Consider the following 23,973-nt stretch of genomic DNA (forward strand, 5'->3'; position numbering starts at 1 on the left):
GGACTTTCTTCAGAGGCAGAAAACCTACAACTACCAGAATGCACTGCGCTTGATACAGTGACAGCCGGCTGTTAACAGACAATCTCCTTTAACAGTTAGACGGTAATAAAACGTGTTTCTGGAAACAACTGCGGTGAGAAATATGTAATATGATAGAATGATCTTGGTTTATATAGGATCAGCACTGCTTACTTTTACCATTTGATCACATTTTTGCCTGAGTTTGAGAGAGAGAGGCGGGTCTGTCTCTTGATGTGCTTCTATAGTCCAAATCACAATGTTTATATTAAATAAAAACAAACTGGCAAGATAGAGGGAAGTTTGCCACAGTTCATTTACACATATTACCCACCTTGTTTTGATACAAAGCTGGTTGACAATAAGCTAAGTATCCCTTTTAATCACAGCTTAAATTCTGAGAAAATGTGTGCACACTGAGTCAAGCTGATACATGTGGACACATTTCATGATAGCATGTTTTGTCTTTGTGCTCCGGTTTGTTTTGGATTGTTTTCTGATGACTCTCCAAAAAATAAGAATGTATATGTATTCAGTATGTCCTTCTCTCACCAGTTCTTGGAGTGCTTTATGCAACAGCTACAGCCTTGAATCCACAGGAAAAACAAGATTTCCTTATGGGGGTTGATGAGAAGTTCATTTTCCACATCCTGTTCCAAACACAAGCCTTCTCTTTTTTCTTGCCCTCTTTTTTTTTTTTTTAAACCACAGCAGGTCTGTGTTTGTCCCCATGTTACAGCTGTGCTCAGCAGAGAAGTGACCTTGGGGACAATGACACCACACAAAGCGGCTGGCGTGGCCATGACCAGAGCCGCTACTGGCACCCCTCGTCAGACTGAATGGCGGTTGGTTTCATAGCTCACTGACTCATTATGGCCTACTACGGTCTTTAAGCCAAATATGTGGATGGAATGTAGGCAAACAGAATTACGCCTGCTGCATATGGTGTTGACTGTTGACCAAGGACGGGAATGAGGGAGAGAACTCAGCCCAATGTTCAGCTAAATAAAACACAGAGAAAGTAGTGAAATATGAAGTGTTTTATCTGTGTGGGACACTGAGGAGGTGTGGTTTGGATAAAGGATGTTTGGGGACTGTGAGGCTGCCAAACCGGAACACGGAGGAAGGACAGAGCAGAGATCTGCTAGTGACCTTAGCACGCAAACCACAGCACTTCTATTGTCCAGCAAACTACAGACAGATAAAGAGCTGTGTACATACATAACCTACTGACAGGCTATAAAATCTTTCCGTCTTTCTGAAATAAAAATATCTCTCAATCACTCATCTCCCTAAAAAATCCCTTGAATCCGGACATGAAGAGTCCAGGGTGTCAAAATTGTAATCTCTCTCAAAAAGCGACAAAACCAACTAAGGATATGACACAAGTTGTATTTGGAGTGCTGTTGCCATGGAGACAATACAGATCCAAACAAAGGGTCAGAGGTCGCCCTGTTAAGGAATGTTTACCAAAGACGACTAAGGCAGTGTTACCGTACAGTGTATGTGCTAAATTTAACACGCTGCCCCGCTCTGTGCCTTGTTGAGTGCCTGAGCTCTGCAGGGGATTCTGGGTAAGTCTTGCTGGTGGGAACGCTTGGCGCTCAGGGTGACTGATATGTTGTTTCCGACTGTAACATTCAGAGGAAGGTGGTCAGGGGTCAGCAGCCTCCGCCCGCCTCTGTGGCTTGGCACATCCTCTGCAGCCACACGGCTCTAAAAATAGAGCCACATAACAAATGGCTCCCACACTACACATAGCCTCAGTTTATCGCTATAGATTACACCTACAGAGTCAAATTAATGACAGCTAATACTGCGGGGGCACGCACTCGTACGAATCCCTTAAAAAAATCAGCTAGTACTACAAAGGACTGGAGAGAATATCACCAAAGAAGGAAATGTTTCAGTAGGCGGGTTTCCATTAACCCTCAAATTGTGCAAATTGAAATTGCGAATACAATATATGCTTAATGGAAACACGTCAATTTTGAAAGAACTCCCATTTATAAAATGTTCTTATGCTCACAAGGTGGTATTTCAGGCAATTTGAAAAAGTCATGTTTTGCAAAACTGCAATGGAAACTTTTTTTGCTTTTATAGCTCATATGATGTGTAATGCTGGATGGCGGTTACACAAGTTTATGGATACCAACCACCAATAAACCCAAAGAAGAAGAAAAAGTACAACAAAATCACATGACATTCTACAAAACATGACTCTGTATGTGTGGACGGAGAGACCGGGATCTTGTTAACTCTTATGTGAGACAAAGAAATTACAGCAATATTAGATTGGCTTTATTGAGTGGCTGCAATAGAAGTAAACCGGCCAATGTTTTGGACATCCATCGCCATGGTTATTGGAATGTTATTGAGAGAGATGTTGCATAGTATCACTCAATGGAAACGCAGTCATCTCGCAATTGAGTGTTTTATCAAAATTTCGAAAATACCGCTTAAGTTTTGGGCAAATCTGTGATGGAAACCCAGCTACTGAGAAAGTACAATTAGAGTTGATACAATTAATTGATTACATGGTTCATATACAGCAGTGTGGCAGGTTTATTCTTAATCAGAAGATTATTTATTGTTGACTATTGTCAGCCAAAGCTACACTGTACAAAGGAGTCGCACTAGAACTGGCACTTTAAGTCTTCAGCACAACTCTTACACACAGTAAGGGCCAGTCCCTCATCAGGTTTGTGGAGACTTCACTGGCGTTGCTTAAGTAGACATTAACACTTGTGCTCGGCTGAGTGTCGTTCGGCTCTGTTTTCATCAAGGCTGCTTGAAATATTCTCCTCCTCTCTTCCAAACACTTCCTCTTTGGAGCCGCCATTGCAGTGTTATTAAACAATTAATTTTACCTCCACTTAAAGCTTCATAACTGTAAGCTGAAGCTGAGCAAGCTGGCTCGATTTCTTTAAAAAAAAAGAGAAGAAAGCAAAATCTAGTAGTTGCAGTTTGTGCATTTCTTAAATTTCACCAATTTGTTTGAAGTTCAAAGGATGAAATACTTGTAAAAGGCATCAGAAAGCAGCACAAGATAAGTTATGTTGCTCCAGGTTTCAAAGGTTTAATATCCTGCCTTCACATAATTCCTGGTGTATGCAAGTGCTACATTCATAAATGTGACTATACTCATAAATGTAGCACTATTATGTTGATAGGGAAACAAAAATATTACAGGAAGGCAAAACTTATAAGAATGTAACTGTTGTAAAATGTAGTATATCTACATACATCTAAAACATTTTAACCAGCCACCTAGCTAGTTTTAATGTCATTTATCAGTGAGGAGGAAATCTGAATAGCTCAAACAATTAACCTATTCATGGGCGTATTTTGTCAATTTATTTTGGTAATGTTGATATAATGGTCTGCATCTGAGGAACACCATTCTCGTAACCCTGTAATTACGCACAAAGAGGCCAGCATGGGCAGAGGGAGGAAGCAGTAAAATTAGCATTACCCTGCAGGGATGTTTTCCCATGTAGCCCTGTGGTTGGCAAAGAAATATGCTGTGTTTCATTTTTACAGTAATAGATTGCAAAACGTTTAACAGTATGGATACTGTAAAATAACTGTGTTGCTGGCATCTGTGCTGCCAGTATTTTACTGTATATTGTAGAAATACAAAAATATACCTTATTTCTGTTTTACAGTATTAGGCTGTAAAGCCATTTCACAGCATGAATATGATAAATTAAGGTATATTGCTGCCAGCTCTTTACTGTAATGTTACAGTAAAATTATTTACAGTGTAGGGTGATAGATGCTCACTGGCTGTCATGCCCTTAGTCAGACAAAACAAGATGTTTTACGATATCACCTTGAGCTTTGGCAGTTTAATCTATTTTACATTTTTGACTGCAAACCCTTAACTGATTAATTGAGAAAATAATACACATATTAATCAGTTGTGAAAATTAGTTGTATCCCTAAATATAATATCTAGTCAAATCCATGGATACACATCAGTTTATAAACCAAATAAAGCCACCTGTTGCAACACAACAATGCAGGTCAAATAACATTGCAAGACACCTGCTATACTAAGCAAGTCTTAAAAACCTGCCAACAAAAACACTATGGGGCAAAGAATAGCAGTTCCACCATGAGAAAAAAACACCTGCTGTGGCACAACATCCGCTACATGTTAGCCCCACATTCGACGCAAGAATAACAGCCACCTGCTGAAGGCTAACAATAGCCGCCAATAGCAAGGAGCCAACAATGCATTCACTTGAACCCAGTGCCTTATCCACTGTAGGGACTGAATGATACTGTCCATGCCAAGTCAATGTCCACTCATCACCAGCGTACACAGCCACATACCACCACCTCACATTTATCACTCTTACATAAAAGACAGAACAGCACGAGTATGTGCTCTGTACAGTCACACCAAAGTGTTACACTGAGTGCCAGGAGGTGTCGGGGGGACAGGAAGAACACAAACAGCAGTTAGCCCTTGCATAATCCAGCATAAAATGGAAGGAATGCAAATGCACAGTGATAAACAGCCTGCGACTCACACTGCCTCTACAAGCATAACCTATATCAAAACACACACACACACACACACACACACACACACACACACACACACACACACACACACACAAACACACACAAATAAATGCTCATAAATTACAGGATTGTTTACAGTTGCAATTTCTGTGTTGACATGACCTTAAAAACAGGTTGCCCTCACTCTTGCCTTGCCAAAAAGATAAATGTTGTTTGCTGTCCTGTGTAAACTTGCAAATACCTCATTGTTAGGATCGATGTCAAGACACGTTGGAAGCAACATATGCAAACAAATGCTGGTGAAAAAGCTATGCGGTTCATTAGCTGGCATTATAGTTTTAGACAAATTATATATACATATATATATATATATATATATATATATATATATATATTTATATACACAGATAAAATCCAGGATTTGGCTTTTTTTAAACATACAATAGACGGCACATGGTTGTGTGTATTTTCAGTAAATGGGTGTATAATTAACAAGAGTAAAAGGGAGATCTTACAGTTTAATATGACCCAAACACCCAACAATAAATCCTTCCATCCTGAGCCTTGTAATGTTTAGCTTTTGTCAACACTGTCTGAGAATTATTGATTTAACCGATCAAAAATGTTGAGGCTGTAGTTTGTGTTGTGTTTGTTGTATTGTGTACAGTCTTGGTAATATAGTCACTCCTTGTATAATCTATACAAGTTAAAAAGTTACGGTAAAAAGGGAAACAAGACACAATATTGCAAGAAACAACACAACAACTTAATTTACAGAATAACCTTTTGAGTTATTGCGACCCATTATCAAACAGAATGTCACAGGGAATCTTACAACAAACTGATATTATGATAAATCAATAAGACAAAATCATTAAAGTTATAATGTCATTTGAGCTGATTTTCTGTTTAAATTTTTAATAAACTGTGCAGTAAAATTGCCTGAAATTTGACAGGGATACAGTCAGGGTCATCCTCAACAGGAATCCTTTAAAATTTCATAAATGACAGTTCAATCATGAGGAAATTATGAATGTTACAGTGTAACTTGAGCTGACTTTGGAGCTCCCTTCTTTTCAATTAAAAGTGGAATAATATAAAAATAAAATTGTATTTCATATAATGTGCAAAATAATGTTATTGACTTGGAATATAAAATGGGATAAATTATTGTTGAAATATGGATCTTTTTCATCCTTTTTGTCCACTCAAACCACCATACCATAACACTGAGTGTAGACAAACATTGAATTCCAAGTGGCCACTGTCTTAACTGTATAATTTTAGCTATAGCTCAATTTTTTTTAATTGCTTAATGTTTTGTTGATAATAGCCTTCACAACATAACAAAATACAATATGCCCCTTAAAAATGGCACTTTGGACGTCTAGAGGCAAAGGGACAGATGCTCAAGCTCAAGGGTTTGTATTGGGAGTAAGGATGATATTATTTCACTTATAACATTAGATCCCACCCACATAAAAAGGTGAAACAAAGGTTAGACATTTGCTCTTGGAAAATTTATGGTATAAAAACCTTTGCATTGTACCTTCCCCCTCACTTAGAACTGAGTATTATTTTTATATAATAAAAAAATCTATTTTATTATTTATGTGTTGTCATCTTGTAAAACACAGCTGTGATGTCTGGTTGGATTAAAAGATAAGCTCTGGTTCTTCCTCACATCTGCCCCGTGTTGACATCATTTAAAGGATTTGTATTGTCTTGCTAAAAAGATTAGGTGGGCGTCCCAACACTTTCAGTCTGAAAGGACTCAACAGTCCCTTCAACTATTAACCAGTGAGAATCCCCTTCACTGAGCCATCATCTCTTTGGCCTTCAATCAATCACCCCGCGGGGCCTCCACTGTAAAAAGCCTCCTATTAGGCGCAGTGAAAGCACTGTTTACTCAAGCTTAGCCAGTTACCTTGGGTTACTGCAGGAATGGAGGTTGTGGAAACAGTTGTCCACAGACATAATACATCACACATCATGGAGCACGTTGCTCTGTGATCCCTAAAGTTACTGTCACACATGAGTAAAATAGATCTTTCCATTGAGGCGGCAGAGGAGTTGTGACCCGCAACAAGACAAAGCTGCCAACAAGGAATTAGGAGAGATAATTTAAGAATGTGAGACATCCTTTTCGTCAAGCAATCCTGATGTTTCCACTGGTTGCAATGTTTTGTTCTCGCTAGATAAGAGAACTGTTTTGTCACAGAAACATCCCGTTTCGGCATTTAGGGTTATTGTATTATGCATTACTAAAAAAAAAAAGTGTTTAAAATCAGTTAAAACTGGGGTTGGCAGAAATCTGGTAAAGGTAAAAAAAAAAAAAAAAAAAACAGCAGAATTTGAAAATACACAGCATATGCACATGCTTCATACAGTAATCCAGTGTTTCCCATACATTGATTTATTTACTGATGTTTTACTGTACTAAGCCCCTTCTTGCCCTCTCTGTTTATCAGACAAGAATTCAGATTATAAGTAGCTAGCAAGCCACCCAGCAGTCTCTCCACCTCCCTCCATGCCCAGCAGCTCAGAGATGAACCTAAGGTTGGTGGTTGTAGCAGCATGATTCGGCCAGCATAAACCCCTGTGTCAGCTGTCACGGCAGGCTGGTGGCCAGCAGCAGTGCCGGGTCTGACCTGTGTTAAGGCAGCAACAGAAAGATGCTTATCCAACAGGGAGTCAAGGCTGTCCAGTCGCCAACAACTGGGGTTTGAACTGGCTATATTCCTGTTGCTGCAGCCGCTAACTGGGGGTGCATCTATAAAGCTACTGCCCACCCCTTCTTTTTTCTTTGTTCAGAGTTTATTATGCGGTAAAGATCAGGATGGCACTTCAATTATAAGTCACCACATCAAAACATTAACAATGCATCCCAGCAGGGGGAGCCAACATTTTATCAAGGCACAGAATCACAGTAATTTGTCAATTCATATGTATTTACATATGAAAAGAAATTTAAAAAAAATATGTATACTATATGAATGGCAACAAAAAAGTTGTAATTGGAGTGCTGTCCTGATATTTGCTGAACTGATATCTACTTTGAGGATTCAGCACCCACTCTCAAAAAGTTTAATCATGAGTGAGCTGTTGGATCTCATTAAGTTTATTACGGGAATTTTGCTCACTGATGCCAAAATAAAACAGCCTATTCCAACATTTATTTTTTACATTTCCATTCAAACAGTTGTAAAAGCTTGCTTGAGTGCTCAGCCCTCTGGCTCCTGGCCTTGTTCACTTTGACCTCATTCTGAAGCAAGAGCACAGCAAGGCTGACAAAGTCATTAAGTGAGCAAGCAAGAGGTTCTAATACGCACGTCTCACTTGAAGCGTGTCCTCCCCCTGCCCTGGCTTTTCACCCCCCGACCCCCCTTTTGACCCCTTTGTTGAGGCAAAGGGGTCTAGATCTTTGGACCAAGCTAATTATAGAGTTTTAACGTCTGCTTGGCTAAGCCCTAAGTGCTGGGGGACATTCCTACAATTGGGGGATTCACTACAAGTGTGTATTTGTGTGTGACCTCTGTGTTTGCTGTTTTTATTTAAACTTTTGTACCTGTAGAAAGAGAAAAAAAAGGAAAAACTAAAAAAACTGAAAAAAAGACAAAATGAGAGAAACCAGAAACCAAAACAGCCACAACTATGTACAATTAATATTTTGAGGTCTTAAAATCATTCAGTTGATTTGGAGCTCTAGTTTTATCAGTTTATCATTCTTAGAATTCCTCTGAATCTAAGATCGTCTGAGGAACTGTAAATATTGCAAAAATACCATTCATAGTCTCGAAATAGAGACACACAAACATGACCATTTAAGTTTAAATGAAACGCAAAAAAGAAAAGAAAAGTAAAGGAAGCCAAAAAGGAAGCACAGAGTGATGGTGAGGTGTGATAGCGGTAGATGGAGTATGGGTGTGTGTGTTGGGCATTGTCTTAATTGGTCCCAGAGCAATTATACTGTTGATATGTGTGGTGTGGAAAGTGCAATCTTCCCAGATGTGTCACCTCATAACTTGCTGATTATGGTTTTAATGTACATTGGTGTGATGCAGAGCTCCTGACTCACCCCGCTCTTAGGCTTTGCTCCGAGAGCTGGTGCAGGAGCCGAGGAGGAGGCAGCAGGAGCATGTGGATGAGGTGGATTTGGTGATGCTGCTGGCACAGATCCTAAATCAGACTCCTGCACACATAAAAGACAAAGATGACGATGTAGACATTAAATTGTTGAGTAAAGAGCAGTGTTTTTCTAAGATATGTCAGTATTTCTTCAAGGCTGATAAAGAGCATATTTGCACTGCAAATGCAAAGCACACTACACCCAGTGTCTATAGATATTGCTGTGCCTCATAATGGCAACTTAAGGACAGATAAGACTACTGTAGCTGAGGGAGGACATGAATGAGTGAAGGAATAAAGGCTGTTTCTGGATCCAATGTCTGAATACATTCACTTAAACCTGCAGAAAGTTTAAATACAGATTTGTTTTGGCTGCAGTGGAAAGGTAACATGCAGGTGTGTACCAGGAGTTGTCGTCTATGGAGGGTCGGAGTGCTGTCCATAGAGGAGGTGGCACTGAGGGCATTCTCAATTTCCTGGTCCAACTGGTCCAGTTTCATCAGCAGCAGCACCATAGAGTCCAGACGAGCGTGTTCACGCTGAAAAAAAAGAGACAAACCAGAGATAAATATTAATATTGCCCTGAGCTCATAAACATAGCGGGACAAACCGTTATAGCGCATTATTTATGAGTCCTCATGGGAAACAATTTCCATTTCCATTCTATGACCCAGGAAGTCGTCCATTTATGCTTTGAAACATGTGCAATTTGGCCTGATTTCTTTGAGGAACATAAGAAGGCAATGACCAGCTTTGCAAGAAATGATACAAAGAAATTGCAAGAAATAAGTAAAAGTTACAGGAAAAAATACCCAAAAGTTTGTAAAAAAAAAAAAAGTAAAAAACAAAACAAAAACAAAATGGCCTGAAAAAAGTGCTATATATATATATATATATATATATATATATATATATATATATATATATATATATATATATATATATATATATATATATATATATATATATACTGTATTTCTGTAATATAATTTTAAATATAGAATTATAATAAATATATGTAGTTCTCTTTTTTCGCTTTTCTTTTTTCTTTTTTTTCTTGTCACCTTATCAATTTCTTGCAATTTGCAGGACATTTTTTGCCAAGTTGCTCATTGCCCTTCTTCCATGTTTCAAAAAGAAATTAAGCCAATGGTTTCAATGGTTTAAATCAAAGCTGTCTTAATGGTGATTCAGGTTTCAAAGGGTTAATTGAAGGGTTGGTGGACTGATGCCCGGTATTGTTTGGGGATGGCATACTCTAAACTGTCTAAAGGAAATTACCTGAACAAACTAAACCATCAGCTTTCGAGCTTCTTACTTAATCTGAGCAAAGGGCATTTTAAGTTCATTTATTTATTGCATCATTCCTTTGTGTTTTCCTTTGAATGGTAGAGTTATCTTACCCCTAATAACTAGATAAGTCAGTAATTAAGATCATATCTGTCTGCAGTCATTCCAGTTCGAGCTAAATCAGAGAAGAAGAAGGAGAAAAAAATGTTGGCCATGTGCATTTCTGTAAACCATTGACGCGTTACATTTGTACATCATTATGTTGAGAAAACATTTACACTTTATGTTTCCACAGCACTGTGGGGAACATGTGGTCAGGTTCAGGTACATAAACCACTTCATTATTGTAACCGTCTCAGGGTCAGTTTAACTGATATGTTATTGTATATGTTTAAGTTATAAATTCATGATGATTGAAGTTCATTTAGTCATTGAAAATGTGATAAATAAGGTGTTAAAATGTGTAAAAAAAAAACAACCCAAAAAGTAGGATAAAAATGTGTCCCAAAGGTACTTAAAAAATGTACTGCTTTCAATGTAAGGTCTTAATTATTAATTATTGAGAGTAACACCACCCCGGGGTAGCTGACGACATTGAGGGAAATGTGATGTCGTATGGTGAGACCATAGGTCAGCAGCATTGTGGGTAAGAGAAACATAGCAGCAGAGGACAAACGTATGACTCCAGATTAATAATATTCTGCGCGTGGTCCAAGATGTGCACACAAGAATGAGCACATCGCAAGCCACCCTACAGCTACTGGCTTTACTTTTATCTATGTCAAGACATCTTAAGTGATATTGATCCATAATGTATCACCAACATATTATTAAATACCAAAACAGTATTTTCAATAACTGTCAATTACATCAAACCTAATGTTTATGCTTGTTTAGCGTTCTCTAAACATTTAATGCCAAACTGACTCAGTTCTTTGCATTCATGCTGAAAGATCCGAGAGGCTCTGTTCTTTAAATTATGCTCATCTGTCTTTCCTGCTCTTTACTTGCCCTTCCTCTTCCTTTTCAACAGCTGATAACTAATCCTGACACTTTACCCTCTGTGTCCTCCCTGTTGAACCTAAAATAGCGTGGTTTGTTTCCTTTGCCTTTCCTCACACACCCTGAGCATTTAATGTTTATCTTTTTTGCATCATCTCTGGTCCATTGTGTCCATTATGACTTAAAGAGCTGAAACACTTTCCCCTCAGTTCTCTAATTTGCATTGCTCAATTAACCAGTCCAACACAGTGATAACAAGTCTCACACTGACCTCAGGTGGCGTGTCTCCAGTAGGACAAGCTAAATAACATGCAATCCACACTCCACCTACCAATGAGTTTGCTATCCCTCAATTCTGTTGTGCAATATAAACTGTTGTTTCACATTTAAAAAAAAAAGTCTTTCTGGAGTTCTTTGCACATTGTATGTTTTCATTTCCTTCTGCCTGTCTTTTATTCCAGCTCCGGGTGTGGCTCTCTGTCTCTTCAACAAGAACCCCAAGAAATGACATCACACGGCCAGCTCATTAGTCCCAAACAAACCTTGTTATAATCTCCACTAACAGACGCTGTTAAACACTTTATGAGGGTGAGCTCATGGGACACACAGACACTGGCATTGTATGTAGGTACAAAAAGGTTTCGAGACATGTTAACATGCAAGTGTGAGCCTGGTTTTCATGTGCTGTCTGTTCTTAGGTGTGATGTGTATTGTTTTATGTAGGATATGTTTTGATCCTTTGAAACCAGAGTAAATTGGCTTGATTTCTTAAAAAACATTGGAAGAAGGCAATTAGCAAAGCAAAGGAAATGACCCAAAAATTAGCAAAAAATTGTGGAAAGTACAATAAAATCACATGAAAAATCAGTAAAAACTAATTTTAAAATATGTGTATATTAAAAAAAGAAGAAAGTTAAAAAAAGAAGAAATGATCTGGCAAAAGTACTTAAAATATTATAATAATTTTGTAACATAATTAGATGTGTACTTAAGATCGTTATAAATACAATTTTTCCCTTTCTTTTTTTTTCTTTTTTTAGCTTAACATTTTTCCCTAGCTATTTTAAAATACATTTCTAAATCTACTAAATTCTTGCAATTTGTGGAACTTTTCCTCATTGCCTTTTTCACCATGTTTTCGGAAGAAATCGCATTAATTTGCTTGTGCACGGCGTCTCACAGCAGCACAAGAAAAGTGATGTTGCTCATGGTTTCAAAGGGTTCTCTGTGAAGTGGTGAATGTGGCTCGATCTTGTTATAGTTAAGTTTACAATGGGTGTGTGCAGATGTCAACATTCATATGAGCTGTGAGTAATGCTAATTTGTGAGCTTGTCAGGTTTATGGATCCTAGATAGAATCTGCATCAGGATAAACAAGCTGCAGCTCTGCGCCTGGCTCCCTGCTCCAGCCCTAATAGCGTCTTATGACTTGCTCTTACATTTATTTTCCAGTTAGAGCCCAATTAGCCTGTCAAAAGCAGTTCCTATTGGCTTTGCTGAGAGAGCAAATCCACATTGGGAGCTATGTGTGTCATGGAAATGTGTCTCACGTTGATGCATTCATTGGCATTCCCGGCTAGTGGCAGTGCACATCACCACGTTCTGTCTCCTTGGCAAAGTATCACAATGAAACATTGTATCGTGCTAAAACAATGACATCTTTACGAGGCCTCGCTGAATGAACAAAAGCATCTGGCTCTGGATGGCAATAACAACCACAAAACAGCGGAGTAAAAAACAAGTGCAGTGCAATGTCAGGCGCCTCACAGAGGCAAATGTTTTTTTCGGGGGCATTCTGGTGGTTTGGGTGTTCTCAGAAGATTTCTTTTCTCTCTTTCCCATCTTTTGAGGTTTCTGTTACATTCCTCTCCACTTCCTGTTTTTTGAGATGGGAGACAGTTCCCACACTGTTTGAACTTTTTGACCCCTCCTTCCTCTTTCCTAGCTCTCTTTTTCAAATCCCCTCTCTCATTTTTCAGACCTGTCCAATAAAGTATGTAGTAGTATTTTCTACTATAAAGCTGGAGTTGCCTTTCACAAAAAATAATTTTTTGTCATATTTGCTAAACGTGTCACTATATTCACACAACAGTACATAAGACAGTCTGTAAAAAAAAAACAAAACGATCTTATTCCTCTGCCTACCTTGTTGCCTTATAACACTTGTAATGGCATTACTGCATGTGATGGAAACTTCAGGGTGGTACGAAATAATACATACATATGGTATGAAATATCACATACCTCCCAAGCCTAATCTCAATCACTGCTCCTGAACTGGGTCAAACTGTCAAACTAGGCAGCCGTGATCAAATATGAATCAAGATTCTGTTATTACATTGCCTATTTCTCATCTCAAATGTTTAAAGAAACATATTTTAGTGGACTGTTTAATTGTTAAATGAAAAAAGCTTGTAAAAAAGCATGGGGCGGTGCTTGGTTTTCGCTAGACTGTTTCAGAAAAATGGTGACAGGGTCACAAAATTTCTCATTTCATCACAGCTAAATGGTACACAAAAAATGTTTCTGTACACATCTGAGGTGAGAAGTAGGCAACACAGTGATAGAAACGTGATTCATATTTGATCAGTGTTGCCTAGTCTGACAGTTTATGAGCTGCGACTGACATGAAAGACCACTGCTTTAGAGCCTACTCATCTTGGGTCGGTTGCTTTCCATCATGTGCAGTGAATTCTTAAAAATGCCAGTGCTGGTTTTGGCTCGACTGTTTCTCATTTTACAGCTCAACAGTACACTAAAATGTGATTCAGAAACATTTGGAGTAACAGAATCTTGATTCATACTTGGTGCACTGCCTAGTTTGACCACAGTTCATGAGCAGTGATTGACATGACTGACAGCTGCATCAGAGACTCTTATTTTGCTGCACAAAACATAGTGTTCAGATCATGATGCATCAAATTACTGCACATATATTCATTCAGATATCTTATTCATAGAAAGTGACCAAAAGAAAAGAATTTTGAATGATTAAAGGCAGATAAGGAGACAGAGAGAGCACTGAGATGATGATGTTGTCACATAAACGACAGTTGAGCCAGTTTGGCCCTGAGGTCGGAATAAATCCTTGTTGCTAAAACAAATAAACACAGTAACAAAGCCCACTATCAGGTTAATCTGAGGCCATTATGCAAACCAGATGGGTTCATTTTACAAAGTGAATCTGGAACAACAACACGGTTCACTGGGGACATAATCATTTGTTAGTACAATATCTTGTCAGAGATAATTCCAGGTTGCTGTTGGCATTGTCCGCTAACAGATAATAACATCAGTTCTGTCATTTCCTTTATGCCATTCAAGAACTTTGTCTCTTCTCTTCTCTCTATGCTAAATACAGTATGTCTCCTACTCTGGGGATGGTAATGTTTGTATAATGTTGAGTTTTTGCTGCCTAATTTCTTTTCTATTTTCATGACTTTCCCTAAAGCACATTTTCTTAGTGAACTGGCTGCACTGAGCATGTACATACACCCCATGGTGAAAGCCCTGTGGTGCTGTCAAAGAGGAGGCGAGTCATCACCATATGGCAAATGAATTGCCCTGGCGCCTTCCACTTTATGGCTGAACTCCTCTGCTGGAGTGCCAGGGTCCACTTTTTTGGGATATTTAATCCAAAGGTTGAAAGTCATCCTAAGAATGAAAGTAGAGCCAATGCTAATAAATGCAGCAGTGGTTTTCCATGTCCTGGTGCTAGAATGTGATCTCTCGTTTTTGGCAGCTGATGGAGTGACTTCAACGTTGGTCATGACTAAGAGGGCCTCAGAAGTGTCTTTGCAGAATTTATGTTAAAATAATGCAGTAATAATTTATGAAAAATTGGATGGATTACCCAACTCATAGGCATTTAACAAACACAGATACAACCAGAGTGTCAGTATGACGCATCATGCAAACACTGACTGGTTGCATATGTTACTCTCAGAACGACTCAGAATCATTGCTCATGACACACTTCCTACGTAAAGGAGTATTTCAATCCTTCAGACCTACCTATCCAAAAACAATATGGTCTTAACAAATGATCTTGAATTACAGCAAAACAGTGCACTAAAACGTGTCAAATATTTTAGGCAAGAAATAGACAACTCTGTAAAACAGTCTAGGCCCATATATGATCAGCGCTGCCTAGTTTTAATATATAATCTCTCCTTTTTTTTTTTAAAGCTTATACATAAAACTGTATGGCGCCCACTACCTGTTCACAAATTCTCATATTACAGCCAAACAGCGCACTAAAGACAAGGCCCTATAGATACAGGATCTTGGTTATATTTGATTAACACTGCCTAGTTTTACAGTTTGATCTGAGATTGAGATTGGGAGAGAGAGAGAGAGAGAGAGAGAGAGAGAGAGAGAGAGAGAGAGAGAGAGAGAGAGGTGTGCATCTGTCTTTGTATCTGCGGTGGCAGGTATACTCCAAATAACGACAGTTTGAGAAACAGTCCGAGAGCCATCAAAAATCCATCGGATGACACATTTTGTTATCCAGCAAATAAGCAGGGATATCTAGGCACTGGTTAGATGGAAGGAATGTACCACAGCTCTTTTACACATACTGCCCACATTGTTATGATACAAAGCCAGTTGAAAATTGGCAAAGTATCCCTTTAAGGTCGAAAGACATTTATCTTATTCTACTTTGGAAAGGGGGTTGTTGAAATGAGCACTAGCAACAGGATGACATCACCCCTTACCTGCGTTGATATATAGAGAGCAACTACACTGAAAATACTTTGGAGCAAGTTCAAAACAGTCTGCAACTGAACATGACCAAATAGTACTGTTCATCATCACCAGTGCAGCGCATTTTCTCATAATATAAACCATGGGCATCAGAACGTCCCACACACTGACCAATAGGCTACTATCAATCGCCACGTTGCATTCTTCACTGTAACACATTGTTCTTGATATCCTATCACAGGAACGCAGCTCAGAAAATAACAGATCTTGTTTATTTTATACTAATATTTAATGCAAAACATCATAGTGCCTATTAGCAGAACTTAACCTAGATGTCTACAGCCAGGTCTTTTTGAACACAATTTTATTTCTTTAGGAATACAAGTTTCATTGTTCTTTCGGACCTCTGCACTCTCTAATGTTCAAGAACAGCACACCGAACCTTTGCAAAAACACAGCCTTGAAAACAACTCAAGCATAGGATTTTAGGATATTAAACTCCGTAAGAGTGGCTGTTCACAAGCTGCTAATGGTCCTCACCTAGAATGTATCACAAGAATCCAACTTTCCACAATATGGTACTTGTCTAAACAACATGCCTGCTTAATGCGCCCTGAGTTGTAAATAATGGATTTCTTGTTGTCATTCCAAAAAGCCCTACACTGCAACTACTAATAGTGAATAAATACTGCATCCGTTCTGGGACTGCTGCTTTGTTCCAACAAGCCCAAATCTATGAAGTGCTTATCAAATTTCTGGCTCTTTGCTGTACCCGACAAGCATGTCAATTGTAAAAAACATACAATATTTTCAAGAGAGAGCAGTTTAAGCCTTTCAACCCAGAGATTACATGAGCTTCCAGCCCCCTCTGTGTTCACAGCCTCCATGCCCTTATAGGACCTTGTTTTGCAATGAGCAGTTGAGAAAGAGTAAAACATTTCACAGATCCCCCCACTCACAGATCTGTAAGCATGTGAGAGTGAAGTCATTGTTTTCCGAGACTCTTGCCAGAGTGTGGGACAAAAATCATTTGTTGGCCGTATATGCCCAGTAGGTGTCAGTTCATTTTAAGTTTCATTTTGACATGCTGAGGTGCCAGAGTTGTGATTTCTAAACAGAAACAATGACAGAAATCAACTTCAATCATGATCAACTGCATTCCTTCCACATCTATATCTAACACAGTCTTACCTTTCTCATGCGCACTTTGACACTGTTGTCCTCTTTTTGATCTCCATTTGTTCCATCTAAAAGTGGACTGGCAAGTTGTGTGTCACTGTAAATAATGGCGTGTGCAGCCTCCATTGCAGAGACTGTGTCTCCTGGCCTGAGCTGTTCCCTCTGACCATCTGCCACCTCCAGGGCAGGTGACTCACTGAGGTAACAACCAGAGGCTTGGTTGCCATGGAGTCCCTGTGGTAAGAGCTCATCATTGACCTCTGCAGAGCATGCTGGCAGGATTTCAGTATGCTGTTCAGTCACTGCATGTTTGTTATCCATATGCTGAACATGTGGATTTGGGGTAAAATCTGAGGTGTTCTTTTGAGGATCTAGTCCGGGGGTGTCATCCGGCTCAACGTGGCTGACTTCTGGGATAGTATCCAGTTTTGAACAACTATTTTCCAACTGCTGGGATATTTCTTGATCCTCACAGAAAGCTTTGGACGCTGAGCCTTCGTCAGTGTTTTCCGTAAGTTGACTTATGGAAGTCGTCGTTTCCGCAAGCTGAGCTGCACACTGAGTGATGTTTGTCTGTGTGGGGTTGCCTTCTGAATATCCAGTATCCAGTTTTTCAGATGACACGTTGCTCTTAATAGTCAAAGAGCAACACAGACCTTTGATACATTTATCAGACGATGTGATTGGCCCATACCTGACTTCTGATGCGTTCTCGCCGCTGTCTGCTTGTGCATTTTCCTCTCCCTGAGGCCCGTTCATAGCTGTCATTTCAACATTCTGCTGTTCCAACAATGTCTGGTGGGATATTTCACAACCATGAGCCTGATCCAACACCACAGCACGGCCATGATGATCCTGCTCTCCTCCTTGAATGTCTCTTGAGTGATGTTTAAATCCTGTATTTTCATTTTCTGGGTCATTTAATCCATCCAGCTTGTCAGCAGAATCTGCGCTCCAGCTCTCAGTAACTCCTTTGTCACATGCGTCATCTACCACTAAAGTCATAACTGGTTCCACAGTTTTGTTACCCTGTGACAGCTCATCACCACCCTCCATCATATTAACTGAACTGTGCAGAGCAGGTAAGGTTACACTTGCATCAGTAAGGTCAGAGGTGGAAGTCTCCTCTTCCTCTGCATCTGGAGGGAAAGTTTGAGGTTCCAGTTCTGCAGCTGAGGGCTGGTTCAGTGTGGCCTCAGAGATTTCAGGAGGTCTGCTGTAACCCTCTGTATGGCTCTCTTTTGTTTCCGGATGATTTGGAGGGTTGCCAGGCTGTTCACCAGCACATTCAGACAGTGGAGGCCCATTGTTTGAAGAGATAGAGATGCATTGTTGCTCTTCACGTGAGATATGTGGACTTTTAAAGACATTATCGTCATTGCAGATGCCGTGTCTCTGGCTGCTCTCTGTGCCAACTTCACATTCACTATTGATTGTTCTCTCGCTGTGATTGCTGCTATCAGTTGCAAAACAAATATTTCCCCTGGACGTCCCACTGTTTGAGTCAAATTCTCCAGAATTCCCAATGTCTTGGATAAGCTCTGATTCAGGGGACTTTTGGACTTTTTGAGTATCAGCATCCACCAACTCCTGAGAGCCATGTCCTGATCCCTCCTGAAAACTCATTGGAACTTTTACAGCGCTTTCCATGACCTTCAACCGCTCTGCTCCAGCACTGTCACTCACTGCCACCTCAGGTGTCTGAGCCAGATCCTCTGTAGCCAGTTGGTGGCAGCACTCTGGCATGGAAGCGCACCTCGTCCGTCGACCGTGTTTGGAAGCCCCTGCTCCCATCCAAGGCCCCTCGCTGTCCACCCCATGACAGCAGACCAGGTCCAGATCATCATAGCTGTATTGTAATCCTGAAGCATGAGTCACGTGCTCCTCCCAACTTCTTTTTCGTATGGCTACTGGCATGGTGGACGGCCGGCGCTATCCCATAGAGCTGCTTTTGATGCCAGGCAAAAATGGAGAACGGGATCTGCGGCAATTGAGAAGAGAAATAGGAATAAGAAACAGCCAGTGCTTTTGAGTTTTGAGTTTAGTTACTGAATGTGCAGATGACAATATAGTTAATAATATTTCATTTTTAAAGTAAACACTTCGAGCAGAGGGGTGTAATTATACTGCAAAATGCATGTTGCAACCCTAACCCTAACCCTAGTTTCTTGGGAAGTGTAAACTCTGCTGCATCTGTAAAAAAATGACAGGATCTCAAATTATGCTGATCTAACTTGGGATTATCTTCTCAAGCTGAGGCGTTCCAAAGTTCACATTACAACATGCTGACTACAGTGACTGATCTTGATCTGGACCAGTTGTTTTTGACAGTTGTTAAACAAAGAAGCCTTCAGGAATAAAGCCAACAAAGCTGCCTGCATTCTCAAACATCGAGATAATCATCATGATAAATGTAAACGCCCCTTGTATACTTTCCAACATCTTTTCATGGTGAACTGTTAACCCAGCCAGTTTGTCAAATTCAACACACATTAACTGTGCAAAACTGGTCTGAAAAATCCAGGGTGTTGGTTAATTGTCATTCTGCATCTACCCATGAACCCACAAAAATGAGAATGATGTCACTAAAGACAGCTAAAACTGCAAATGACAGTCTCTGGGTCTCCATAAGCCAACGTTTTCATAATGCATACTGTGATGTCAATTACATGAATCAAACCACACTCTATACTAGTCCTTTTTAAGTTGATTCTGTTGTTCAAGGTCAGAATGTACAGCAGTAAAGGAACACTTGAGCAGAGTGTACACGATTCAAGCTGAACATCTGGTATATTAAAAAAAGAATAGGAAGAGTATATGTAGAGCGACTGAAAACTAGAGACTTGTAACTTGTCATTATGTTAGAAGAGTCAACTTTTCCACAGATCTAATTTGTTCAAGCAGTTTAGGTTATATCAAACTTTTTTTCTCCACTTTTTCACCTTTTGTTTCCTCAAAAGAGCCGGGTGGTACCAACTACCATCTGCAACCTCTGGCATGAACCTGCGTCTGGTTATTAGAGGTTACAAAGAATGTCCCAAAGAAGTTATTCCTTCTACTGGCTTTCAAACTGACAGCAGAATAACACCTCAATATGTTTGAGAGATTTGACACTGGAGTAAAAATGTTTACTCCTTGTAAATTCTCTAGTGATGGCACAGTGTTTTAAAGTATAATCCAGCAGCTGTATGTTCAGTAATTAAACACCAGGTGATAATCCAACAAATAGGATATAGATCCAGTAAATGCCTCGAGTACAGCTATCCAGAGATTTTTTGCGAGTTGTCTTTTCATTCATCCACAGAGAGAAATGCATCCTTGTTTGGGAAATATGAATCCATCTCTTTCCAAGTGACTTGACATCCGTTTTATATTGTACGCAGTCCTTAGTCTAGGTTTCTGCAAGCTGTTTTCTGGACTCCAGTCTTCGCTGTAAAAGTGTCGGAATGGTAGTGAAGCCCCCAAAGGCAGGCAGAAAGCCGGGGAGTGGTGAGAAGTCCAAAGACAACTTCCATCTTGATCACATTAGGGTTTTTGCTGACGCTGAATGCTGAAGAGTCGGGGTGGTGTAAGAGGGGCCGGGTTTTCTTTCCCCCACTCCACCCCTGCTCTCCTCCGTTCTATCCCTTTTCTCATCAGGTCCCCTCCCCGCTGGTTTTGACAGGGAGTCTGAGTCACATCCTAGGAGCCCCATCCCCCGTCTCACAACTCACCCATTTATTCACTCCACCCTCCTCTCGTGTACTTTCGCCGCTCACTATTTCAGAAACTTCCTCTCCGCTTCGTCTCTCACAACTTGTCTCTTTCGTCTTCTCAGTGGACCTTTTGCTTGTTCTGCCTTAGCTTGCTATTTCACTAAGCTGGGCAAGGCTCCCACCAGTTGGTTTAGATTAGTAACAGACAGTCTGCCTCGTAAGACCTCTGGCTGCAGGCCAACAGAGATTGCTATAATGTTTTGGCAGTTATTTCTGAGGCATGCTTTTTCTAAAAATTTGTCATCTTGTAACCCTACAAGCATTCTTAACCAAACACACGGGCACTCATAAAAAAAGCCAAGCAAGCTATCTTTACAGATATGCTTCATGAATGCATTTTTCCAAGTATACTGTAAGAAAATAAAATATAAATCAGTTTTAAAAAGGTGTATGACAATGGGGACAATACTAAAAGTGCTGTTACACATAAAATCTTTGTTTTATAGAAGTCATAAGGGAAGGAAAAACATTAAAGGACCCAAATGCCAGCAATTCATTTCCTAATATAGTCATTTGTCAGAGGCACTCAGCAGAGAGAAAAGGCAAAGCCAAGGATATTTACACTCAATGTCACTGCGCACAATTTAAGACATTTGTTAATCAGCTAATTTTGTCTTTAAAGTCCGAATTAGACAGGAAGAGTTAAACTAATTAAATATTCCAAAATTAAATTTTTAGAGCCCATCTCCACTTAAAAACTCAAAGGCAGCAACACCTCCTGATTCCGGGTTCCCCTCACATTCATTTATTTCATTTATTTGTAATAAAAACATCTGCTGCCACATTTTTATTTTCTATCTTTTTTTTAGCTGGAGTGTTCAGTGGGTGCACTCTTCTCTGAAAGAGAAACTTAACTGTTAATTGTACGGGGTCTAAAAGTTTGCCTTTACTCACAAACAGCTGCTTCTCTGATCAATTGATTTATCCAGCTTCAAATGGATCAACGGATCCAACGGAAAAATGTGCTGCATTCACAGACCTGCAAAAATCTCTGAATTTAGAGAAGGAACACAGACTGATACACAGGGACACACACAAAAGTAAAAAATAATGTAGCCACATGTATGCAGGGTTGTTTTTTAACAAAGAAAAACCTGCTGAAAAGAGGCAATAGACTCCTTTCCCATTGCCAGCAGACCTGTACACAGGTCTGCAGCACACTGTACTTGTACTTGCATTTCACATTTGATGTTACAGACAAGCCATAATCCGGGTTGGTAAATAAGAGAGCAACATGGAGACCAGTGAAAATGTTATGGTGATTATTTCTTTTTTTTTCTCATACTTATTCAGTCTCTCTTTCAAACTCAGCACAGACTAATTTTGACTGATGTCTGAGCAGAGACAGACAGTGTTTTCAGTGGCGTGTCATTGCATCTTGCTGGTAAAGGGGCTACAATTTCCGTGTTTGCATGTTGTATTTTCATCACTGTTGATCAGAGAAGGAGTCAATAAACATCACTGACTACTGCAAAGTAATTTGACGCAGTTGTTATTGCTAATTTCCCATTGCATACAGTATATAACCTAAAACCTGGGTGTTAGTAGGTGTTTGTAGGGTTTTTTGTGTAGTGGGAAATTACTTATGGATTTTAATTCTGTGGGAGAGACTGTGATTTACAAAAAATATATAAATTCATAAAATTCTAACAAGACCATCTCCATTCAAGTGCTCCTTAAATTTAGGTCACCAAACATTAAAAACTCAAGCTAAGACCAAATTTATCAAGACTATATTCCAGTGAGGTCAGTTGCACAAAAAATGCAATGCATCAAAGCACCAGGGACAATGTGAGCACAAGAGAGATCTAGACTGCAGCCCCCTCCAACCATCCCTGCAACCCTGGCCTCTAACCTCTGGGTCATCCAGATGTGAGGTGAGGCTCTGGATGAGTCTTTTCTTAGGGGCCTTGCTGGGAAACTGAACACTCTGCCGTCAACGTTGGCTCTCCGGGGACACAGATGGTCGCACTCAAGGGGAAGGATCCAAGTTCAACAAGATTCCTCTGTAGTGTATCACATGATGCGCTCTGTGGTTACACAGTGTAACGAAATACAGATCTTTTCAGTCACAGTAGCTTCCATGTGGATATGGCTGGTGACTGAAGTGCAGAGGCCGACACAGCATGACTCAGGCTATCCACTCATTACCGTCTGTGGATGTCCAACGCAGGCCTATAATTTAAGGCTAGGGCTCCCCCCTGACAATCCTGCCATCCTGTGCAGCCACAGGGCAACTGGTCTACGTCACAATCTGATCCATTGGTGACACTGTGCAACACATGTTCAATCAACAACATGTGTGAGACTAGATGCCCATCAGCAATGTCTCTGGATGTGCGCCAGTGTGTGAGCTGCAAGAGTGCTGGAGCATTTAAATGGGTACATTAGAACAAAATGTAGCATGGAAAGATCTGATCTACAGCAATGCTAGCAGCAGAGCAAACATTAAAATGATACATTGCTTTCTTCATGTCTGAAGTCTTAAGCATGGACTTCAGATATAGTCAGGGGTGCTCTGGTGATGAGAAACTGTCATCTTATCTCACTGAGCCATCATTACTATCGAGAAGTTCAAACTGAATTGTTCAAAAACAGCAACAAGCCCTCGGAACTTGACAGACAGCTGTAACAGGAGTAGCTTACTGTGAATGTTTTTTCTCCCATGATAAACACAGTGAATGGCCTTTTGCAGTTTTGAAAAGAAATCCATCCTCTCTCTTTAAAACTATTCTTAAAGTAGTAAAAAGTAACAAGATTTAGGATTTAGGATCACCTTAAATTTCAGTTCTTCTTAAACTACATTTAAGAAAAATGACAATAAAGTTACCTTGTACCTTGATATGTTGTTGAGTCAAAAGTACAATACATGTTTTTCAAATGTAGTGAAGTTTTGTCAGAAGTTTTCCAAAATAATAATTAATAAGTATGGCAAACTAAAATACCCAGTTTTACCACATAAATACAAAAAAAAAAAAGTTTTGGTCTCTTCAGCTAATTTTAACAATCATGTCAACTGTATGGGGGGGATTAACTCTTGTATAACTCTACTGTTTTTTAGGGCCTCAAGTTTTGCATTTTTGTGTGTGTGTGTGTGTATGCGTGTGTGAGAGGGGGGCTGCTTGAGTGACTGTTTATGAGGCATCACTACAGTCGATGAGTCAGATCCACCCCTCACTCCTCCACAGCTCCAGCCATTGCCATCTGGCTCCACAAAAACCAAGATGGCAATGGCTGAAATACTGAATTCAAGACTACAAAATGGCAGTCCACAAACCAATGATTCATGTCATGGTAGCTACATCCATTATTTTGTGAAGTCTATGATAGATGCTCATAAAAATGTGCTTCGATACTT

The 23,973-nt window shown here is 39.8% G+C and overlaps 1 protein-coding gene across 2 annotated transcripts in view; it reads right to left on the reverse strand.

Moving 5' to 3' along the window:
- Window positions 1–23,973, reverse strand: part of dlc1 (DLC1 Rho GTPase activating protein) — a 133,799-nt gene that overhangs the window by 98,026 nt on the left and 11,800 nt on the right. Inside the window, exons 1-4 of one of the 2 annotated variants that reach the window (XM_042484897.2) lie at window positions 19,803–20,418; window positions 16,873–18,841; window positions 9,087–9,221; window positions 8,633–8,746 (exon numbers count right to left, since the gene is read on the reverse strand). In XM_042484897.2, the coding sequence (XP_042340831.2) occupies window positions 8,633–8,746; window positions 9,087–9,221; window positions 16,873–18,777 (2,154 nt within the window). In that variant the 5' untranslated portion in view covers window positions 18,778–18,841; window positions 19,803–20,418. Of the gene's footprint in view, window positions 1–8,632; window positions 8,747–9,086; window positions 9,222–16,872; window positions 18,842–19,802; window positions 20,419–23,973 lie in introns of those variants that run through there. The other variant, XM_088075421.1, reaches the window with a different exon arrangement.

Source organism: Plectropomus leopardus, chromosome 3, assembly GCF_026936395.1.
Source record: "Plectropomus leopardus strain MGB_pleo_1.0 chromosome 3, ASM2693639v1, whole genome shotgun sequence".
NCBI lineage: Eukaryota > Metazoa > Chordata > Actinopteri > Perciformes > Serranidae > Plectropomus > Plectropomus leopardus.